The sequence below is a fragment of the Stegodyphus dumicola genome, chromosome 9 (genome assembly GCF_044657685.1).
Source record: "Stegodyphus dumicola isolate Sdum_Otavi_A_Nest chromosome 9, ASM4465768v1".
Taxonomy (NCBI): domain Eukaryota; kingdom Metazoa; phylum Arthropoda; class Arachnida; order Araneae; family Eresidae; genus Stegodyphus; species Stegodyphus dumicola.
In genome coordinates, this window is record NC_140776.1 from 42,759,201 (window position 1) to 42,783,755 (window position 24,555).

Sequence of the window (24,555 nt, forward strand, 5' to 3'; positions counted from 1 at the left end):
ACTCAGAATATTGTATGATGCTTCGACTAAGAAGAAGAAATGCTTACCAACAAGTGTCGGAATTTGATAGAGGCAGGATCGTTTCATATAGAGAATGTGGATTATCATTCCTTGATATGGCTGGTCGCATTGGTTGACATTCAACCACTATCATACGAATATAGAATCAATGGAATGCTGAGGATCGTACTGAATGCCATGCAGAATCTCAATGGCCTCCCATGACTATAGCCCGAGAGGACAGACATATTGTGAGGTCATCCCTGCAAAACAGTACAACCACATCACAGACCATTAGTCAGAAAATGTTATTTTATCATGTTTTCAGCAAGCCCAGTATCCACTCATACGGTGCTTTGATGTTTGCAACAGCATAGCATAGAGAGAGACAGCGGCTCTGGTGTGCCAAACGACAAAGCTGGATACAGGAGTGGCACAATATCATGTTTTCAGAAGAGTCTCGGTTCTACATGCAGTATTTTGATAGTCGTACATGAATGTGGAGGCTCCGAGGAGACCACACGTTGCCTGTTTGCATTCGGTATCAACATAGGGGCCCTGCACCTGGTGTGATGGTTTGGGCAGCCATTCGGTACATGCCACGCACATCTCTGGTTCGGATTTATGGTAATATGAGTGCAGATTGGTACACTTCTGACATCTTATGTCCAGTGGTTGTGTCCTATCTTCGAAGCCTGCCAAATGCCATCTTCCAACAAGATAATGCAAGACTACATGTTGCAAGTTGTGTTGTGACCTTCCTCGATACACAGGGTGTAGTTTGTACCATCATTAAATTCACGAAACAGGAGTTTCTGTAGTAGCTCTTGATACACAGGGTATTCAATTGCTGCCCTGGCCTGCACGGTCTCCTGATCTGTCACCCATTGAAAACATCTGGCCATGGGTTGCTGAGAGATTGTTCCACCACCCGTCTCCAGCTAATATGGTCCGTTACACATAAACAAAAAACAAACAATAAAGTGTGGCATAGACTTGAAGCAGCATGGAATATGTTTCCCGTTTTGTTATCCAAGCCCAGTTTGACTCCAGACCTAACTGGGTATCAAAATTTACAAAAAAAAAAAAAAAAAAAAAAAGCTTAATATTTTTTTGTTTACTTTATTAAACATTTCTTTCAATGTAAGTTGTTTAAATCGCTTTGTTTTTTGCGCTAATACGTTCTCTTTAATTCTCTCTTCTCTTTATGTGCATGCGTAGCAGACACGTGCATTAAACGTGCGTGCATAAACATATTATGCACATGCGTATGCGTTTACACATGTGCATAAAGTTTGTAGCTTTGAGGTCCGGATTATAAATCATTTCGGATTATGGATGTCCGGATTAAAGACTTTGTACTGTATATAACAATATTAGGTTAATCATATGTTTTTCAAAATTTTAAGCATTCATGTTGATTAGGATTCCCCCCACTCCGTCCTGTAAAATTTACATTTAAGTACATAGTACTTTTAGCAAAGGCTAATTCAGGAATAAATTTAATGATAAGTACAGTTACAATATACATTTCAGTAATATTAAAAATATAATTTTATATAAAATAAGCATAAAAAATTAAAATATAAAAGTTAAACAATTGCAAGATGCGTGTTTACTGAAATAATTACCTGGAAAATTGCAGTTAACATTTTTGAATTAGGAAATTCTAATATCTTTTTTGTAGTAGAACTTAGAAGAGTTCATTAAATTCAAATATTTTTATTAAAGTGTATGCCTTAAGATAGTGTAATCTTTGCAAATAAGTGCCCAATTTATATTAAAATATAATATTGTTCATTGACTCTTATAAAAAACTGTGTTGTGATTTTACAGCTGCTGTGTGATAATGGTAAATATCAACTTTGTTGATCTGTTTATAATATCTTTTAACAGTGACTATGTTTAAACTGTAGCAGATTTGACTCTTTTGTAACTCATTTTATGGAAATTTATCCATATATTTTTATCTATCATTTTTAAAAATTGATTTGAGAAGAAAGTATGTAACTTCTTCCTTGAATAAATATATATTATGATATATAAATTCATTTATGTAATAACATTAAGCTTAAAGAAGAAAGTATATTCTGTGCATATACAGTCAAAAGTCGTTAATTCAGACACCCATAATCCGGACCTCAAAGCTACAAACTTTCTGCGCATGCGTCAAAGTGACGCACACCTTTACGGCTGCTTATGTGAGTGCGCAAGCACATAATACACTTATGCATGCACGTTTAATGTGTAACGGACGGTATAAGCTAAAATTATCTAATTATCTATTTCAGTTAATGTTGCAGATTGGGTTGTTCCTTAATCTTCGAATTGAATCCGGCTTATTATTTTTTGGAGACAGTTAGAGCAATTTTATAAAAGTGAGCTTGAACTTTCGATTATGTCAAATAGAATTTCTGATGCTGGAGCTCCCAAAGGATCCACAAAACGAAAGTATGTTTCGATGTCCATCAAAGAAAAAGTGGAATTGCTGCAAAAAATGGATAAAGGCATGAATAAAGTGACAGAGAGGTTAGTGAAAACAAAAAAATTTCGATTGACGAGTTAGTCGGTATTCTCGGCACAGCAATTACAGGACTTGAACAGTGGAACTTGTAACTGAACAAGAATTTATGTCTGTTTATATAGAATTAAAGAGAAAGTATTAGCACATAAAACAAAGCAACTTAAACAACTTACATTGAAAGAAATGTATAATAAAGTAAACAAATAAATATTAAGCTTTTTTTTTTTTTTTTTTTTTTTTGTAAATGATCCCTTTAGATCATAATTGTTCTTTATTTCATAAATTACAGTTTCATATTTTTAATTTTATAATTTCTGCATGCCATCTTACCAGATTAAACTGATGATCTATAATCCAGAAAAATCGATAATCCGGAATCGCTGAAGTCCAGACGAATCCGGATTAACGACTTTTGACTGTAGTATTAATATAATTATATAGTATAATGTATTATAATAAAAATTGTTTCTATTATTCTTATGCCAACAGTAGAAATGTTATCATCTTTTATGATCATTATCTCAAGTACCCCAAGCTGCATTAGCTAAGACTTTTCAGTTAAATAAGCATTAATTACTACTAAATATATAGTGAGAATGTTATAAAAATCCATTTTCAGATGCCAGCCTCTGTATCTGCTGTAGAAGAGAATGTTGATCATAGTTTCTCCTCAAAATTCTTGGGACTTTTTGTTGTATTGATTGCATGCTTTTCTAGTGGATTTAGTGGTGTATACTTTGAAAAACTTGTCAAAAGTTCTGCGCAGTCATTATGGATCAGAAACATACAATTAGGTTAGTTTTGGTTCTGAATTTACATTTGAGTTTCTTATTATATTTTAATATGAAATGTTAATTAGAAATTAAATTTTCACTAAGATCAGGAAAGTTTCACATTTGATTTTTCTTTTTTTTTCTAGAGTAGTTTTAAAATCGTCACGGACACTTAACTGACAGCAATTAGCTGAAAGACACTTAGTTGACAAGGACATTTATCCAATAAAACTTTACCCAAATTGAACAGTTAGCCAACAAGACATTCAGCCAACAGAACATTTAACCAACAGAACATTTAACCAATAGAACATTTAACCAACATTGACATTTAGCCAACAAGACATTTAGCTGATAATACATATATGTAAACAAAACAATATGCAATAATTTTTTAGTAAACAGAGTGGTAGTTTTTGTCCATACAGATGGAATTTACAAATTTTTAGAATGATTTTGGAGCTATTGAATTAATGTTTAAAAGAAAAACAATTTTTTTTAATGCTTGGTCTGATAACCTTTCTTTTGGATTGTAAGTCTGTATCATGATTTCCACAATAGAGAGGCTTTTCATAAAATTTGCAAAGAATTTCCATTCCTGTTCCACTACTTTCCAGAGCCCATCAGTCGTGATGGGTTTGTGCTTAGAAAGATGTCTTTTCAAGAGACCTAAGGCACATTAGTCCATAGGTGAAACCTTAGGGAACTTCACAGGAATATATTAAAAAGATATGTATGCAATATGTGCATCAGTCTTCAATTTTTCAAAGAATGCAGTGGTACTTTCTGAAGTAGGACTATTTGTTTTGTCTTGAAGTTCCACTGTTTGAATGTCATTGGGATTTAAAAATGGAATCTCTTCTGTAAATATTGTATGTAAGACTTTCTTTTGATTATAAGTTTTTATTTTAACATTTGAACAAATTATTTTAACACTTTTTCCCCCACTCTCCTTATTTTCGATATCTTATTGCAAGAGAATCCTGTGACAATCATACATCCCTTACTGAAACATTTTTTACACCGATAGAATCAAGTTTTGCTTTTGTTTCTCTTCATTTTCAGTAATAAGTAAACCTTTTTTTTTTTTTTTTTTTTTTGTTGCAGTCATCTAGGTAAACCCGTGCTTCATCAGGGGTCACAATGTTATACCATTTACCTCCTGCTAAAGAGTTTTCATACAGAATTCTACAAATTTTTCCTCATTGAGCCATATGTTTCAGCAAAAACTGATGCACATTCTAATTTTTAGCTTTTTTAAGTGTCAAAACTTGGTTTATTATTTTATTTATTGTGCTACAGATGTATTTAAAGGCTTTGAAATTGATTTCTGTGTTGGTGGATTTTCTGTTGTTACCAACGATTTAACTTTAGAAGCTTTAGAAACAGCACATACCTTTTTCAAGTACGCATGTGGAATCTTCTTTCCATGTGGAAGTAATGATTGATAGTTTTTTCCTTTCCTATTAAAAAGTATTGCTTATTTTGTACTTTTAAAATTTTAATACCACACATTTTGCAATGTTTCTGGATTATGGAATAGGAATATTTCTCTTCAGAAAGTGTAAAAACATATCATTCAATCTTCAGCTTGTCTATATATGCAACGTGTTGAAAGAGGAATAAATTAAAAAATAACAGATGGTATTTCTCATTTAAAAAAATAAGCTGTTTCTAGAAATTTTTATTCCAAAGCATTTGCCTTTACCCCCTTAATTTTTTTAGTGAAATGTTCAAAAATTGTGTAAACACTCTGTGTATTTATCTGGCAAAAAGCTGTTTCCAGAATATACAACAAGGTGGAATGAACTATACAGGAATTCTACTACTGCCTCTTTGACTAAACTATATTTTCCTTCCATTCCTCACAGACTCAATAATAAACACTTTTTCTGCAATTTTGAAGTTACTCAATTTCTAACTGGACATGGTAAATTCAATTCATATCTGTAGAGATTTAGATTATCTAGTACAGACTTGTGTTCATGCAGTTTTGTGGGAGGGCAAAATGTCGAACATTTGTTGTTCTATAGTTCAAAGCTCAAGGAAGAACAAAAGGAAGTCATTTCTAGGTTAAACTCTGTGAATATTACATTTCCTCCCCTTCTTCACGTATTTGTCCAACATAAAATGGCTTTCCCTTTCTTCTGTAAATTTATCTCTTATGTGTCATCTGTGAATTTGTAAGTTTATTTTATTGTGTGTTGTGTCATTGTATTTTTTTTTTTCACTTACCTCTGTAAGACTTGTGTAATAATACTATGTGAACATGGTAAATTCAATTCATATCTGAAGAGATTTAGATTATCTAGTACAGACTTGTGTTCATGCAGTTTCGGGGGAGTGCAAAATGTCGAACATTTGTTGTTCTATTGTTCAAAGCTCAAGGAAGAACGAAAGGACCTCATTTCTAAGTTAAACTCTGTGAATATTACATTTCCTCCCCTTCTTCACGTATTTGTCCAACATAAAATGGCTTTCCCTTTCTTCTGTAAATTTGTAAATTTATCTTTTACGTGTCATCTGTGAATTTATAAGTTTATTTTATTGTGTGTTGTGTCATTGTATTTTTTTTTTTTTTTTACTTACCTCTGTAAGACTTGTGTAATACTATGTGGCACACAAGGATTTAAAATTTTCAATTAGAAAAAAGTTTTATGGATAAGTAGCATATTTTTTCTTTAATTAAAGCTTAAGAAACAATAGACTTTAAAATTAGGCAGACAAGCAATCTTGTTTTGGTGTAGATTTTGAAATCAATTTCGACAGGTGCAAAACGATTTTATATGGAAAGAAATGAGTGAAAACAAATGTAATTTAATCTGTCGAGAAAAATAACATTGAAACAAGAAAAAACTAAGATACTAGAAATTTGAAAGAGCTGAAAATTTAATCTCATTAACTGGCTAAGAAAATTTTTGTTAATGTGGATCGGTTCAAAGAAGTCTAATTTTTCTAGCTGGAGAAGGTGTATGGATAATTTTTGAAGATCTGAAGTCAGAATTATGATTAAATGTCCATTTGTGATTAGCTATCAAAATTTTGCTTTTCGAACACATGATTCATGTTCCCTGATGAGAAATTTCAACACTTTTTCAGGTGGGCCAATATATATGAAACCATACTGACATGATAAGCTTTCATAAGAATTAAAATTATCTTATCTTTAAGAACTGGACAACAAATTTTTTTGATACTTGCAAAAACAGCCTCAATTGAATTTGTTAAGAATCCAAGCAACTTTGTAACTCTTAGAGAGATGAAATATTATGAAAATGTGTTGGGGAATTATTTTTAATATCTGAGAGTCATTCATAATGGGAGAAGGAACATTTTTGAAATCTGAGAGTCATTCATAATGGGAGAAGGAACATTTTTGAAAGACTTCCTCACTGTCAATGGCAGAAAATACTCTCTCAATGGAAACTAATTTCAAACAATTAGTTTCTCAGAAAGCAAGTATTCTGAGAAGCAAATTTTGGGAGTACAATATATGAAATAGTAAAAAGAGGATACTTTTTAGTTAGCAGAAGGACATGATTTTACAAGGAGAGGCAAACGAGCAGGAAGAGATTTAAGGTAAACTATTTCAGCTCTAGACCAAGAATTATGATCAATATATGAAATTTTATAATTCAGATTGGCAATTTCTACTACCCAAAAATGAAACCAGTCTTAACAAATGCTGACCATATTTGTGAGATAGAACCATGCTTATAATCTGATGAAATGTAATGTTCCTATGGCATTACATTTCATCAGATTATAAGTATATATTTATTAAGTTATAAAAAATTTTATTGTATAAATTTAAGTTATAAAAAATTTTAATGAAATATGAGGTCAGCCCTCCCTATGATGAATTCAGTTAAATACAAAACATGTGAAAATATGAAACACAGTATGTAGGAAATATTGTGAAGTAAGGTGTTTAACATTGAAGAATTTCAAGTGATATTTATGAGTGTTTTTTAGAAAAGGTGTTTTCCTTTTACTTTGCTGTTATTCATTATGTTTTGCTGCTAAGGCAGAGTAAATTAAAAAAAAAGTCAATAACTTCATTGTGTAGCTACCAGCCTTCTAACAAACTGAAAATGTGTTAACTGTAAAATTACAGGTTGTATAAATTTAATAATTTTATTTTATTCTTATTGTTATAAATGTAAAAAATTTGATTAAAATATTTATCTTAAAATCAAGTTTGATTATGCATTTATGTAGTTTGGGATATAGCTGTTCCAAATGCCAAATTTTGATAAATATTATTTTAATTTTTAAATTGTTTATATAGTTTTGAATCTTTAGCATACAATAAGAAGTAAATTTCTTAAAACATGTTTAAAAATGCATTGCAAATAACAAAAGAAAGTGTAGCACATAACAATACTTAATAGGCAACTAAAAATTCCTTTTTGTCATTATAAAACACATTCACAATTAAAAATAATTGTAATAGCACTGCCGTAATACTGTTTAGTCTTTCTATCAATTGTGGAATTGCTTGAATTTTCTGTAAGTTTCCAACCAGTTCTTCATTCAAGAAATGAACCAACCATTCAAGTCATATTTTGTCACTAATCGGCAAAACTGTTGTTCATATCATGGCTGTGTGATTTGACATCTATTGGCAGAACTGAAAGAATGTTGAAATTTTTCATCAGGAAAGGTAGAACTGCATGTCTGAAAGAAGAAATAAACTAATTTTTCATAACTAATCACAATTGGACACTAATTATAATTTTGACTTCCAGTGTACAAAAATTGTATATAAAGATTCTTCAGTTAATAAACTGGATTTCTTTAAGCCCTTTTACATTAACAAAAATTTTTCTTCTTTCGTTAATGACATAAATTCTAATATCTGAGCTTTTCCACTATTCATTATTGTTTTCCTTGACAAGTCATGTTACTTTTCTTCACTCAGTTCTTTCCATATAAAATGATTTGCTCCACCAATTGCCAAACTTTTCTTTTTCCCCTTTGAAATAGAGAAATTTATATGTACTTGACCTTGAAACTGATGTAATCTAGGTCAAAATAAAGCTGCTTTTCTGTCTAATTTTAAAAATCTGTAGTCTCGTTATCATTAAATAAACATAAAAATGTGATATTTATCCATAAACATTCTCGTTGTGTACCCCAGAAATGTCTTTTTACCATATAATATGAACTGATTGTCCCTTTTTTTTTTTTACATGTAGGCATTATTAGCTAAACATGCTGTCAGGTAAATAATGTACATGTTGGCTAAATGCCGTATCAGCTAAATGTCTGCACTGGCTAATTATCCTGCTGTCTAAATGTCCATGTTGGTTAAATGTCCTTTTTGGCTAATTGTCCATGTTGACTAAATGCACATGTCAGCTAAGTATCATGGACCCATTTTAAAACATATGGAATGAGCTTTATAAATTAATTTTGATTTAATTGTTATAGAAATATTGAATTTTTACTTTGGTTAGATTAAAATGTCAATATCTGTCATTAGGAGTAGTTGTCTGTATCACTGATTTTTTTCAGACTGAAGGTTCATAACTAAAAGTCTCTTTTTGAAAGACAATGTCCTCATTTATAACAATGGCTGTTACTTGTATCTTTCCTAAAAAAATGAATATAGCTTCACAAGTAATTCAAGCTTTGCTCCTTATTTGTGAAATATTTTCTTATACAATTTTTTTAAACTTAAAATGTTTGAAAGTGAAATTAAGACAAAGCTTATTTTATAATGAATGGTAATGAAGTTTATACTCTAAAATTTATTTTTAATATTTGATCATCTGGATAGTTTTTATTTAATTAGTATAGAATTACATTAATTTTACTTTATATTCTAATTAAAATATCAACAGTCATAATTAGGAAAGAATATAGATCAACTTCGTCAGGTTAAGCGACCAAAGTTTGCATCTTTTGAAGCAGTAATGGCCTTACTTATATGTATATAAGTAAATATGTCTTTGCAACCAATGTGATAGAAAGAATATGTGGGTCTTGATCGTGATTGTTTTGTGGGTCCTGGTAGTGATTATATTGTGGGCATTTAAGTATGGTATAAAAAGTAAGAAAATCAACTTAATGAGCAATTACTTTATTAGAACTTAGTACTGCTTTAAGAAATATTAGAGAAGATAAATAAAGATTGATGGCAAAATGCCCCATTACTGGTATATTTCATCATAAAAGCAAATTTTATTGCCAAAATAGTTTTCTTATTTGTTAACTGTTTCAGCTTAATTTTCTTTTTTATTTTCTTACTTGTTAATTATTTTAACTTTTGAACTTTACACTAAAAAAGAACACTTTGTTGGCCTGGAGAGTATCTTACTATGGGCCTTAAAAAATATTCTTAACACCTTGACTTATTTAATTCTTAATATGCATTAATTTTTTTATCAAATTTTAAAGTTTTATCATTTTCCCTATGTATATATTCTGCTAGCATACTTTATTGTGTTCCCTATGTATCTATTATGTTAGAATGTCTAACATTTTGTGTTTCTTATTCTGTTAGCATACTTTATTTTGAACTAAGTCTGATTTTGTTGATTTAGTTTCTATATTATATCTTTAATGTAACAAAAGAAAACATTTCTTTTATTAATTACAGCCTTATTTAGTATAATACTTGGGTCTCTGGCTGTAATTATTCAAGATCTGCATGCAGTTACAAATCATGGATATTTTCAAGGATATTATACTACAACCTGGATAGTAGTACTTCTTCAGGTATTTTTTTTATACATATGAATAAGTTTTTCTATACAGGGTGATTCTAAATTGTTTTTACAAGTTTAGAGGGGTGATAGTACTCATCCAGATGAGCAATAATTACCATGGAACATAGGATAACATTCCACTCGGAGAGGCAGAAAAGAGTAATATTAGAATTCCAACCTGAACATACAACAGTGTTGGGAGAAAGAATGAATGAGACAAAAAATTGCACAATCAGTTTAGTGAAAAACTCACAGAGAGTGTGCACAACGGATAAAACCGAAACTTGGCGTTTGAGTGTTAATTCGAGCTCAGACTTTGATGGCAAACTCTCAAATTCACATCTTTGGTTTGGAAAGTCTCAACCCTTGCAAACGATTTCAACAAGTTAATTATCTAAACAAGGCCTGAATGTTATCAACTAACTCCAATTCAAAGTTGGTTTGATACTATCAAGGTAGCAGTTTCCCCCCCTTCACTATCTTCTATCCTGCCCTCCTGGACTTACTGTGCTGCAATCATTCTACTTGAAGTGCCCTTCTACGGCACACAAAGTTCTGACAGCCGGAACATAGCCTGAACTTTTCATTATAATCTCGGCATACAGTGGAAGTTCGAGTTAGTCGATAATAGTCATCCCTTGATTAGATAGTTAACTTGTTGCAATTGTTTGCTAGGTTGAGACCTTGCAAACCAAAGATGTGAATTTGAAAGTTTGCCATCAAAGTCTGAGCTCAAATTAACACTTGAACGCCAAGTTTTCGGTTTTATCCGTTGTGTGCACTCTCTGTGAGTTTTTCACTAAACTGACTGCACAGTTTTTCATCTCATTCATTCGCTCTCCCAACACTGTTGTAAGTTCAGATTGGATTCTAATATTACTCTTTTCTGCCTCTCAGAGTGGAATGTGACCCTATGTTCTATGGTAATTATTGCTCATCTATATGAGTACTATCACCCCTCTTAATTTGTAAAAACAATTTAGAATCACCCTGTATATACATTATACCAAGAGTAATCCATAGCCCTTTTTTTTAATCTTGTTTTATTTGCTCAAGGAATCTATTGAGAATTCAGACCCTTCAGTATTTATTTGAATGGCTGAAGGTACAAAACACTGCTAGTTAATCCTAAATTCAGTTTTTAATATCTGAGCAAACTGGTTTCAAAAGAATTTCCTTTTAAACTAAAATTTATGTTTATCAAAATAAAGAAAAATGAATTAAGACCTATACAAGGCAAAAATACACCAAGGTTTGAAAAGCTTTTTGATACTGATTTCAGTATGAAAGAGCTGAAAACAATTTTGGAATTTTAGTGAAGGATAAGAGTGCAGGCTCTGATGTAATCTTACCTGAATTTCTTACTAACCTTAGAGATTCTGCAAAACTTGTATTATTGAAGTTTATAAACCAAACTTGGAGAAATGGTTTGTCAAGTGCCTGGAGAAAAAGCTGTGATAATACCATTCTCAAACGTAACAAAACTGTAGAGAATTTGGACAGTTATTGCTCATTTCTCAGTCTTTCTTGCAAACATTATATGTAAATTAAATGAGAAATTAGTTGCAAAACAGATTGTTTGTGTTGGACGAAGCTGGTGTGATATCTGAAAGGCAGGTGAGTTTTCAGAGACAAAGATGTACTGCTGAACAAATAGTCTGCTTATAAAGAGATAAAGGATGGCTTTCAGAGAAAGCAAGGTACCCTTACTATATACATTGATTTCAAAAATACTTTTGATAAAATTTGGAGAGCCGATTACTTAAAAGGTTGATGTTCTGTGGCATTTCTGGCAACTTTTATAAATGGATTAAAAGTTTTCTTGACCAGTTATTTATAAGTATGGTCAAAATGTGTTTGTTATTGACAAATAAACAGGGTTACCACAGGGAATGGTACTGAGTCCTATTATTTTTAATATCATGATTTATGATTTAATTGCCAGTATTTCTAGATCTATCCTAGGCATTAATATCTTGTTATTTGCTGATGATGAGTGCTATGGGATCTTACTTTGTTGGCCTGGAGAGTGTCTATCAGTGAGCCTTAAACGTTCTTAACACTTTTACTCATGAAAATAATATGGTAGTAAATATTGAAAAAACTACCTTCCGATTGTTCTTCCTGAGTACTAAATGCTATGTCTTTCATAATAATAATAAAGATCCAAACAAAACATATGATACTATTTACTTGGGCACTCATTTAGACCCAAAATTATGTTGGAAAAAGCAAATGAATGCAGTCATTGTTTGAGGCTGTTTGTGATCTATAATACTGAAAAGTCTGTCAGGTATTACTTGGGACTCGACCCAAGATGTTTTGTGTACAGTGTATACAAGTTATGTTCATCTGTTGTTGAATATGGTAGTGAGGTTATGATTACTGTCTCAGATTCTGTTAGAAACAAGCTTGATATTTTCCAAAACAACATATTGTGATTGATCACTGGTGGCACAAAATTGACTCCTATTGATGCTATGGAATTACATATGGAGCCTTTAAGTGAAAGTTACCAAAAGAATGCTATGAATCTTGTTGAAAAACTCCTAAGAAGAATAGACTTTTTTTTTAAATTGCTAGAGCCAGCGAGTGAAAGACTAAAGACTCATAGATTCTTCCTTTTGACTCTATATTATCTTTATGATACTTACAATATTCATACAGCCATATCAGGCTTTCTCACAGGAATGGAATCTTGTTTTAAATTTAGATAAGCTGGAAAAGCACCAGGATCTTGTTTGGAATGTCAGCAAACACCTTTCCACTCTGAATGAGTTAAAAGATGCTGCTCTGGTTACTATCTATTACAGGTACCCTCCAGACAACTAGTTCCATGTTTACACAGATGATTCAGCAGAAAATGTGATAAAATTGTCAATGCTGGCACTTCTTCAAGTCATTTTAGTGTTAGCTGTTCTGCTGGGAAGCACTGTGATAATTTTGATGGAGAGACAGCAGCTACAACATATGCAATTGATAAATTAAAATAGCCTAGATCAAAATATTTATTTTTTATTGATTCACAAGCTGCTATTTTCTCACTTAACAATTCTGACTATAATGAAAATACCCAAATTCGTTCTTGTAAAATTAAACTTTTTGAGCTAAGGGAAAACAGAAGGAGCATTGCCCTTCAGTTGATTCCGAGTCATTGTGATATTTTTGGAAATGAGCAAGCAGACAAAATTGCTAAGGCCGGATGCTTTATGGCCCAAGCTGATTCCCATTTACCCTGGTAATAGTAAAAGGTTATATATGATCAAATCAAAAATAGCAGAATATCCTTATATGTTGGTGCAGCAGTGGATAAGAAGTAGAATATCCGGATCAACAAAAGAAATAAAATCCCCTATTCCTTACGCCAGGATATTGAAGTTGCTTGCTTTCATTTGACAACTGGCCTTGATTATTTACAGCAACATTTACATCGAATTTCATATTGAGTTTGTTGCCCTTTGTGACATCAGGTAATATAGATGGGGACCACCTCAAGAACTGCCCTATTAATGTTTATTATAGGTTAATTTTCACCCTTGCTTTTTTACGGTCTCATTATTTTATTAGGCTGCTCTTCGATGAATGGCAGATGTGCCTAAGATGGGTGTAGGATTTAAAAACGAATATGTTAGAATTTGGCATTAGTGAATTAGTGAATATAGTCTGTTTGGATCTTTTTTTTTTTTTTTTTTTCTTTATAATTATATTATTATTTTAATAATATAATTATAAAGAAAAAAAATCTTTTCTTTATAATTATATTATTATTTATAATTATATTATTATTTTTTCTTTATAATGTACAGGAAACAACTGTAAGCATGTATATGCATGCACACATTATGTGTGTGTGTGCGTGCCATGCATATACGGAGAAAGAGCTTTTGTAATGTAGCAGCAAATTTGTTAAAAGAAAGAGAGCAAATATTAAAAAATAAATAAATAAAATAGGAGTGAAAAAGAACATCTAAATTCATTATTTTAGAAGATATAAAAAATTGTTGATTGAATTTTATCTTCTGTATTTTTCAGTATTTATTTGTTTTAAAAAATATAATTTCTGTGGATCTTTTTTGAATTCCATAGAAAACATTAGATTTAATTTCTCTGTTTAAAAATATATGCATATATACTTCTATGATTTAATTTTTAAAATCAATCTTTTTTGTTGTGAGAATTAAATCACTGAGAAAAGATCCATGGAAAAAGTATCCTTCACCTATACATTAATATCTGTTAATTGTACATTTATACATTTAAACTGTGAGTCTATTATATTCTTATCTGGTATTTTTTATTCTCATACAGGCATTTGGAGGTTTAGTTATTTCAACTGTAATCAAATATGCTGATAATATTTTAAAAGGATTTGCTACTTCAGTTTCAATTGTATTATCAACAGTTTGCTCATACTATTTATTAGATGACTTCACGCCAACAAAGTAAGCATTAGTATTAAAATTATGGTTCAAAACATATGTTCGCATGTTTTTGAGTGGAAGGTCAATTAAAATTTATGCAACTTAAATGCGTGTACTATCTATTTGCTCTTATGTAAAGTTTGGATACCTGTTCTGTCCTTTGTACATTCTGTAATATTCAAAAAAATTATACTGTAATAAAGGTAGGGTACAAAGTATGGGATCTGGAATCATTAAGACATTGGTGATTCTGGATTTCAGAAATTTGTAGATTTTAAATCGTGTTTAAATATAGTAAGGTAACTTTTAGACATGGAAACTTTGGGACTTATTTATTGTTTAGGTCAGAGGAAAAAAATGATCCCTTTCCCACAGGGCCAGAGCAGGAGTCTGAATTTAATGATGGTAAAAAATTTAGAATTTAGAGAAGCACCAAGCAGCAAAATTTAAGGATGGCTGAATGTATAGAATTTAGGATAGGCACTGGTACGGGCCCAGCCCCTGCCCAACAACCGCTGAAGAACTTAATTGCGATTCTAGACATTATTAATACAGCATTAATCAGCCCATTGTTATTGGACACCATGTAACTTGCTAAAAATGACATATAGGAATCTCTGTAACAAAAGAGGCCACTTTTGTTATTATACTCTCCCTTCCTAGACTTATTAAGGATGGATATTATTATTATTATTATTATATTATTATTTTGATTTTGACTGGTGCCTGCTAATAGATATATGGATTTGGGATTTTGTGCTGTATATTAAATTCTAGTGGTCCTTTAGTTAATTGGGCTGGCTATATCTTTAGAAAAGTCTCAAATAACAAATTGTAAATCCGCTTATTTAGGACAAATGCTATTTAATTAAGTGCCTCATTCTAAGTATCTGATGGTTTTGGAGTTTGAAAGAAATTGTAGCGTCTAAAAGGTTAGTTAACCAATATTAACTATAAATATTAAAAAGTAAAATTAATTAAAATTTTTGATAAGGTAATTTTAACCACTTCATGTCGAAATGATGATGATGATGATGCATGAATGAATGGCTTAAGATGGTGCTCTGAAAAGCATTATATTATTAGCAATGCTTCATATCAGAAGATAATTTTTTTCTATATTAACTGTTTTTATTATTGTTATTTTTTCGCCGTCAGTTAAAAGGAAATGGCAAAATAAATGCTTCAGAAGTTTATCTAGTAATCATTCTTCTAAACAATAATGATTAGTTTGTGTTATTTTTTCGTTTCTTTTTCCCCTCCCCCCTTTTTCTGTTACATTAAATGTTTGAATGAAACTTTTTCTTAAATTTTTTTTATTTTTTATTTTTATGAAAACTATATTTAAACATTTAGGAGCAATGAATATACATTTGTGTAAGTTGCTACATTGTATGGAACTGCTGAAAAAGAAGGAAAATAAAAATACAGCAACAGAAGCATATTTTTTCCTACTGAATGCATACATTAATTTGAAAAGTGAGTCACTGTAACTAGAATGCCATATTATTGGATTACAATTTTAAAATCTTGGTATGTCACATTATACAAGAATCAATTGTATTACATTCTAGTGAACATTGTTTTTATCTTCTTCATGTCATTCATGCCAAAAATTTTCTAAAAAATAATTGTTTGAGGAATTTTTTTTTGGGGGGGGGGGAAACTATTATTTCTATATCTTGATTTGTCTGAGATAGCATGCACTTTAACTGGAACAACATTCTCAAAGAGCAAACCACAAATTCATTTATTTGGGGCAAAAGTTATTTAATTACAAAAAAAAAAAAAAAAAAGTCTGTAAATATATGATAATTTCAGAGTTTGAAAGAAATTCTAGCATTTAAAGCTTAGTTAGCGTATCTTAGCTATATCTTGATTTATTTGAAATAGCATGCGCTTTAACTGGAACAAAATTCTCAAAGAGCAAATCACAAATTCATTTATTTGGTGCAAATGTTATTTAATTACGAAAAAATTCATTCTAAGTATCTGAAAAGAAGTTCTAGCATTTAAAGCTTAGTTAGCAGACATGTAGTGTCTCGCAAAAATGATAGGCCACTATAATTTTTTTATTTTTTTAAGTAATAGGAAAAAAAAAAAAAAAGCTTTGAAATAAAATAATAAAGAATACTTTCCTTTTGAATAGATATTTTCTTAGCTCTCTTTTTGAAGTAAATAAAATTGAAAAAATTAAATAATAAATTTAAAAAGTAGCATTTTATGCTAAAATGGGGAAAAAATATATATACCACAAAATTAATATGACATTTTCATAATTTCTAATTAAAATCATCTGCAATAAATACAAAACAAAATTTTATGGAATTAGTTTGGATAAAGAAGCTAGGCAAAATATAAAAATCATTTGCTTTTACAGTTCAAATTTTCTTTTTAGAAAATATTCCTTATTTTAATGTTTTCTTGCAATGGCTTGGTCATGAAAGGGAAACATCATTAGAACCTCGCAGTTTAGTTATTGATTTACATCAAAAGAAAAGGAAATCTATTAGAAAAATGCCCTATTTACATAATTTAAGTAATTCTACAGTTTTTTTTATTATTAAGTGTTATAAGAAACAGAATCATATTCGAAAGAAAAGAAGATCTGGAAGACAATCCAAGTTACTTGATGGAATGAAACACTTTATTCTAAGGAATATTAAAAAGAATCCAAGATTGAATGCTCTTAAACTTGTTGCAGAAATTCATGAATTATATGGAATATGTGTAAATCCAGAAACTGTGAGAACAGTAAGGTGATCTGTAGTATATCAAGAAAATTTTTTGTCAGTAAAGAAAACTGAAAACTTTGCCTCGCTTTCACAAAATCAATGAAACAAAGGACACCCAACTACTGAAAAAAAGCATTGTTTGCTGATGAAAGCAAATTTAACATCTTTGCCTCATATGGACGAATGCTGGTGTGGAGAAAACCCAAAGAAGAATTTTGGAAACAAAACTTAGTACCAAGTGTTAAACGCATCTGAGGAGAAGTTACGGTATGGGGATATGTGACACATTCCAGTGTTGGTAATATAGAGTTTATAGATGGCATTATGGATCAGTTTAAGTACCTTGACATCTTGAAGCAAAATTTGCCATCATCAGCACAAACCAGGATAATGATCCAAAGCATACTGTGCACAATGTTAGACTCTGGCTGTTATATAAGTGTCCAGAAGTAGTTAAGGCACTATTCCAATTGCCAGATCATAATCCTATGGAACATATTTGGCAGCAGCTAGAATCGAAAATTTGAAAACAGAGCATATCTTTGTGCAGCAACTGAAAGCAATGATTCATGAAGAGTGGTATAAAATAAGTCCAAAAATAACAAGCAAACAAAAAAAAAAAAAAAAAAAAAAAAAAAAAAAAAAAAAAAAAAACCTTGTGGAGATAATGCCTGAAAGATTAAATGAAGCGATCAAGTGTAAAGGTAATCCATGGAATAATAAGATGGAAATGTATTTACTATCAAAAATTTTTGAATTTGTATATAATCAAAATAAAAGCCTTTCTTTTTGTTTTGATTTATTTTAGTTTTTATGTTCATTAAAAAAAAATTTCAAAGTGTTCAATCATTTTTATGGGTCACTGTATACTATAGATTTGGAACAAAAGTCTTCTTTGACTTTTAAATAAAAGCTTATTGTATAGAAACTTTTTTAAATTTCTTATCATTTTAAACTTAAGAACACATTATCAATCAAATTATTCAGTAGAAAAATCATTTTGGGATTCTTCAGTTATGAATTTTTTATAATATAATGTTTCCCACTAAATCTACATGGACTTCTGTTTGAATTCAAAAAATGAATATATATATATATAATATATATATGTATATCTTTTTTTTTTAAATTTTGGCTTTAAATTTACTTTTTTACTTTTATATGTGTTTGTTAAAATTTAAATTTAATTTGTTTAAATTTAATATATATATATATATATATATGAGACATCTTACAGAAAAAAACAAAGTATAGAATATTATTTCCCTTTGTTACATGTGAAAAAATTCATTGAATAAAAAATAATCTAATCATCATCTACAACTTATATCATAAATAAAATTACAAACATAAGGTATCCTTCATAAATCTATGAAGGTGTAGAGTCATTAGGATATTTTGATTCAGGAGACATGAAAAATGAACAATGCCGTCGCCGGGAATCGAACCTGGACCTCTCGAATTTGTGCCGAGTGTGCTAACGATTACACCACAAAGACATGCTAGAAGGAGGGAGAAAATACCTTATAAGGTAATGGCTTATTATTTAAACAATGCAATTCAGTTAATAGATTTTATTGTGTAGGAACTCAGGCTTTTATCGTACATGATATGAAATTGTAGATGAATTTTGTAAAGAAGATTATTTAATGTTTTTTTCCCATTAAACTATAAGATAAATTATTTTTTTAATTTTAATTCGTTATTTTATAAGTAAAAGCTTATTTTACACAAACGTTTTTAAATTTTTATCTTTCATCTTTCTAATCTCTAGGACAAGGATTCTTGAGTAGAAAAACATTTTTTTCTGCAGTGAATAATCAGTTTTTTATTTTTTCTGTTATGTCAAATGCTCAAAAATATCCAGTGGTTTTACCAAAAAATTAAGTTAAAATTCCTTTTGAAAAAAAAAAATTCCCATTTCTATATCTGATGGTGTTGTTTGTTCATTAAACAAAGATTTACATTTTTGTTTTCATTAAATGAATATATGTGTAGCACATTGTTATTAAATTTTAAATAATTTGAATCTAATTTTGAAAAAAAAATTGCTTCACATTATATTGCTTCCACACTGAGTATGCGTGCAGAATTTGAGCTTATTAGCTTATTGGGGAAAGCTGATCGTGACAAGCACCATGAGTGAGTTAAATGAAAGCTTTTAAAAAGGCAGCTAACTGAAAAAAAGAAGGCTAATTCATCTAATTCAGTGGTCTCAGATTCAAATTGCATGGGTGCCGAATGCATGATCTGAAAACAGCTAATGGGTCAGATTTTTTTCCTCCAAAAATTAACCAAAAAAATTTTTTTATAACAAAGAAAATATTTTAGCTAAATTCAAAATTTTAGTTACTAAATACTATATATCAAAACATACATAAACAGTAATTATAATTAAATATATAAATAAAAATAAAAAATGAATTAAATAAATAAATGAAAATGATTGGCAAGAACATCTAGGAATTCTGGAAAAGGAATCTCAAGTAATATACAATGTATTATTTAATGATAGCTGATATTCAGACATATAACTAGATGCATGGAATGTCTTTAAATGATATAGGACTTAATGTTAAGCTGATTTAGTATGATATAGGCGGTTTTGGATTATGAAGATAAGAATCTTATCGTTTGTATCATGCTGGTGGATAATTTGCAGCAGATAGTGTGCAGCAACTTCATATTTCATAAACTTCATTTTCATGGTAACTCACTTTATTTAGCCTACTGATTTTTTAGTGGTATGGTTCTATATCACTAATTAACTAAATAAACTAGCAATATTGTATATGGATTGGTTCATATCACTGTATCTCTTTTAAAAGTGCAGGAGTTTATTTACTTACATAATCATTTTTATTGCTCTTTTATAAGTTTATGAGAGTTTAAGTTTTAGGATAAGTTTTTTTTTAACCTTTTTATAGATACCATGCCAATTGTATACATACATTATGTAAGCATGGAGTGCATATATGTTCATACATACATATGTTTTGTTTTAATTAATCCATTCATTTTATTTCTTTGGCTTTTCTATAACTTCTATCAGAATGCAAATTAATTTAATGTGTGCATATGTTTCTGTTTGCTAGGTTTTTCAAAGAGCATTTGGCAGAGTTAGACTGGCCATTATTCTGCTTTAGATTTTCTGCTTGTTCAGTTAAATGTCTCAGCAAATGCTTTTGCTTGCTGGGATTTGTTTAGTTGGATGAGCCAAGGTTTAGTCTAGGCTTATTAATTTTCTACACTGTCTTTGAACATATATTTTTTACAGCAAGCTAGAAGAATTTAGTTTCTGTTAAAATTTCAATCAACATGTTAGTAAATAGCTATACTTAAATTTGTTTTGTGGTACTTCTGATTAGTGAACATATGGAAGAAAAGTCATCTGGTAGTCTATTATGGTTACGCTTGTGATTTTGTAGTTTGAAGTTAATAGTGTAACTGTACACAGTGGCAGTATAAAATAACATACAAAACATAAAACAGCATTGCAGTTTCTCATAGCTGTTGTTTCACATACTGAAAAATTTTTGTAAATAGTTAATAAATTGCAATAAGATATTAAGAAAAAAGGAATCTGTATTTGTACGAAAGTCACAAAAATTTGTTAATTTGTTTTTATTAGTTATGTGATTGAGGTTACTTATTAAAGTTGGCTTCACTAAAGCAGTTTTATTCAACTACTGTATTATAATTTTAATCTCAAGTAAAAAATGATATTCATTATATCATATACATTGTGTTATTTTATCTCTGCATAAGACTGTTTGTATTTAGTTTATTAATTACAAATTTGTATTTGAGATGAATTATTAAATATGAATTTTTTCCAGCACATTTTTCATGGGAGCTACAATTGTCATAATTGCAACGATGTTATATGGGTATCCTGTGAAAAAACCAGACAGATATTCATCTAATATGAAAAACTCAGAGAAAACAATAGAGAGATAATTCAAATTTTAATTAATCCTGGTGAATTAATATTTTAAAATATTCTTATTTATAAAAATGAATACTTAATTTATATTTTTCTTTTGAGCTTTTTTTTTACTGTTATTAAAAACATTTATCTGGACATTATGTTCCAAGCCATTCTGTATTATATCTTATATTGAAATTTTCTTAGCATTTTAAAATTGAAAACATTAGTGTCAATTGTTCTTTTATTCATCTGTGTGTAAATTTAGCATGATCACTTAATTTCCAAAAAACTTTAATGTTTGGAAAATGTTGTGATTTATAAATAATCATATATGTGAAAAGAATAATTATGAATATATAATCAGAATCTGTCTCTTGATGAAGAATGTCCATATGCTTATTTTAAAATATCTGTGTTCTTTTTATAGTAATAATAAAATAAACAAAATATTAAGTAATTTATTTTGATGAATTATGCTACTTTGTATGTATATGTGTTTATACATATATGCAGAAAATTTTAAATTGCATTTTTTGTCGTTACTTATCCCATTCATATTGCTGTCGTCTTTTAAGAGTATCAAAATTCTAAAAAAGGCAGAATTTTCCCATTTTTCTGTCTGACTACTCTAGAATAAAATGGAGCCCTTTTCTCCTTATCTAGTTTGTAGCTAACTGCAAAGCAATAAGTGTTAAAGTTATATATTATTAATAAGGGGAGAATGTGATCTTGGTCATACCATTTTCATCCAATTTCTACATAATTTGGAAGACCTTAAAGTGTATATATCTATGAACAGTAAATGCACATTTCTCTGAAATAGTGAGAAAATCAAGGCTAAAGTTGTAGGTTACATTCATCTTATTTAAATTCCTCTCTTATTTGCAAATATAAATAATATAGACAGTATTGCACAGAGTTACTAACAAAAAGTCCTCATTTCAAATTCAACTCCATCAGTGTTTTTTGTATTGGTATTATTAATTATTTTAATTTACTTTTAAATGAAAATTAATTTGAAAATATTATTTGAAAATAAAAAAAAAAAAAAAAAAGAAAAAAAAAAAAAAAGAAAAAAACAAGAAAAAAATATACTACAAAAATTGCTCATTTATTTTTATCCTGCTTGTAATTTTCAACAAATTTACTTCCAGTTCAAATATACAGTACTGACAAATATACAGTACTGACTTTATTTAAGTGCATTAAGTAAATAATGGCTTATCACAATTTAAATTTGTATTTATGATATGTGCTTATGAAATATAAAATTGTAGTGGAGAGAAGTATGAAATTATTAATACTGTAAATGATATATGGAAGAAATTTTGGGAAAAGTTACTATAAAAGAAATTTGAATTGTAATAAAGCATCATTTTTTTATGAGTTCAATGTCTGTGTATTTTGAATGTTTTTATGATAAATACCATCTATCAAGTACAGTAAATTAGAACAAATGAAAAATTGGGTTTTGTAAAAAAAAAAAAAAAAAAAAAAAAAATGACAAAAAAACAAAATCTGAAATATTTCAGATTTTAAATTACGTCCAAAGGGGCGTTTTTTAACATTTTGTGTGTTACCTTTCTTTATTAAATATCATGTTCCTCGCACTTAAACCATAAGATCCAGTGCAACAGCAATATCGCAAAATAGTTTTAAAACGAGCATATCTTTAGAATTTCCGATACAGAGACTCACGCGCTGGAGATAAAAATGTTTTTTCTGCACAACGTTGCCATTGCTCGCTTTGAAATCCTTGAGTTTGTTAATCAAAAATTCGTCAAAGTTTTAAAAAATAGGAAATCGATCATAAAACAAATTTCAAATTTCAAATTTGGTCTTCCACATGCTCATATTCGTTGGAGGATTACGTTATTCAAAATTCGATGACTCTATGTACCGTTGTTTTATCACAACACGAGAAATATACATACATTTATGCAGATTTTTCATTATTTAATTTCTTCAAATATAATGCAGGACTCTAACATTTTGTGGCAACAGTTTGAAAAGTGAACCGACATTTATGAGTCCGACGCAAAATGCCAAAACGAAACTAATAGTCCTTCGGGATTCAAATCCCTTTGGACTAAAAAAAAAAAAAAGGGGGGGTATTAATTTTCTAAAAGTGTTTTCATGACTAAGTATTCTTTCAGAATAAAATAATGTTAAAGAACTAATGACATCAATGGACATCATGACATCATGGGAGGTGGCATTTGGATTAAAATAAAGGACTTCTTGTTTATAGCTTCATCTGATACCATCCAGACTATTAGTGCTCACTTGTAAGATAAAATTTAAATGATAGAACATTGTTTAGAAAATGTAGCCTTTATTTTTTTCACTTCTTTTTGAAAGATATGTGCTGTCTCTTCATATATATATAAATTGTTTGAGATCAGTAGATGTCTAAAATTTGAGCCAAATCAGTAAGACCAAGATTGTGTACTCTCCATGTAAATCTAAAATAGGAGATTAAAGATAAGTACAGTCAAAAGCCGTTAATTTGAACACCCATAATCCGGACCTCAAAGCTACAAACTTTCTGCGCATGTGTCACTTTGGCGCATGCGCGTAAGACCTTTACGGCTGCGAATATGCGTGTGCTCTTTAATGTATAACGGACAGTATAACCTAAGCTAAAATTATCTAATTCAGTTAATGTTCCAGATTGCGCTATTCCTTTATATTCAAATTGGATCTGGCTTATTATTTTTTGCAGACTGTTAGAGCAATTTTATAAAAGTAAGCTTGAACTTTCGATTATGTCAAATAGAATTTCTGATATATATTTACTAATATGTAAAGGATCTACAAAGCGAAAGTATGTTTCGAAGTCCATTAAACAAAAGTGGAATTGCTGCAAAAAATGACCTAACCATTCCGAAATCTGTTTATCAATTTCACGCTGCTCTGCGGTGGGGAGAGGGAAGCCGCGGCACGCAATGAATTGATTGTCAAAGTTGATCTGTCAGCACTAACCTTATCCTCAGGGCAGTTGTTTTCATTTTATTTGGCTTATAATTCCTTACTAAATGTAGTATTTCATCTCGATGTATTCCGTCTTTGATATGATTTAAATCAAATTCTTCGCCATTATAATTTGCTTCCGATAGTGAAGAAAGTGACACAGAAGTTATTGAAAATGAAAAAATTTTGATTGACAAATCAATCGGTATTCTCGACACAGCAATTATAGGACTTGAGCAGCGGAACTCTATAACTAAACAAGAAATTATGTCTGTTTATAGAATTAAAGAGAAAGTATTATCACATAAAACGAAGCAACTTAAACAACTTACATTGAAAGAAATGTTTAATAAAGTAAACAAATAAATATCGAGCTTTCTTTCTTTTGTAAATTTTGATACCCTTTAGATCATAATTGTTCTTTATTTCATAAATTACGGTTTCATATTTTTAATTTTATAATTTATGCATGCCATCTTACC

General features: G+C 29.7%; 1 protein-coding gene across 2 annotated transcripts in view; it reads left to right on the forward strand.

Annotated features, from left to right (window-relative positions):
* The window catches only part of LOC118185798 (UDP-N-acetylglucosamine transporter-like), a 44,308-nt gene extending 21,691 nt beyond the window's left edge, over positions 1–22,617 (forward strand). The window contains exons 5-8 of one of the 2 annotated variants that reach the window (XM_085823378.1): positions 3,144–3,318; positions 9,905–10,023; positions 14,322–14,455; positions 21,009–22,617. In XM_085823378.1, coding sequence (XP_085679504.1) covers positions 3,144–3,318; positions 9,905–10,023; positions 14,322–14,455; positions 21,009–21,129 — 549 coding nt within the window. In that variant the 3' untranslated portion in view covers positions 21,130–22,617. The remainder of the gene's footprint in view (positions 1–3,143; positions 3,319–9,904; positions 10,024–14,321; positions 14,456–21,008) is intronic. The other variant, XM_085823379.1, reaches the window with a different exon arrangement.
* Positions 22,618–24,555: the final 1,938 nt, after the last annotated feature.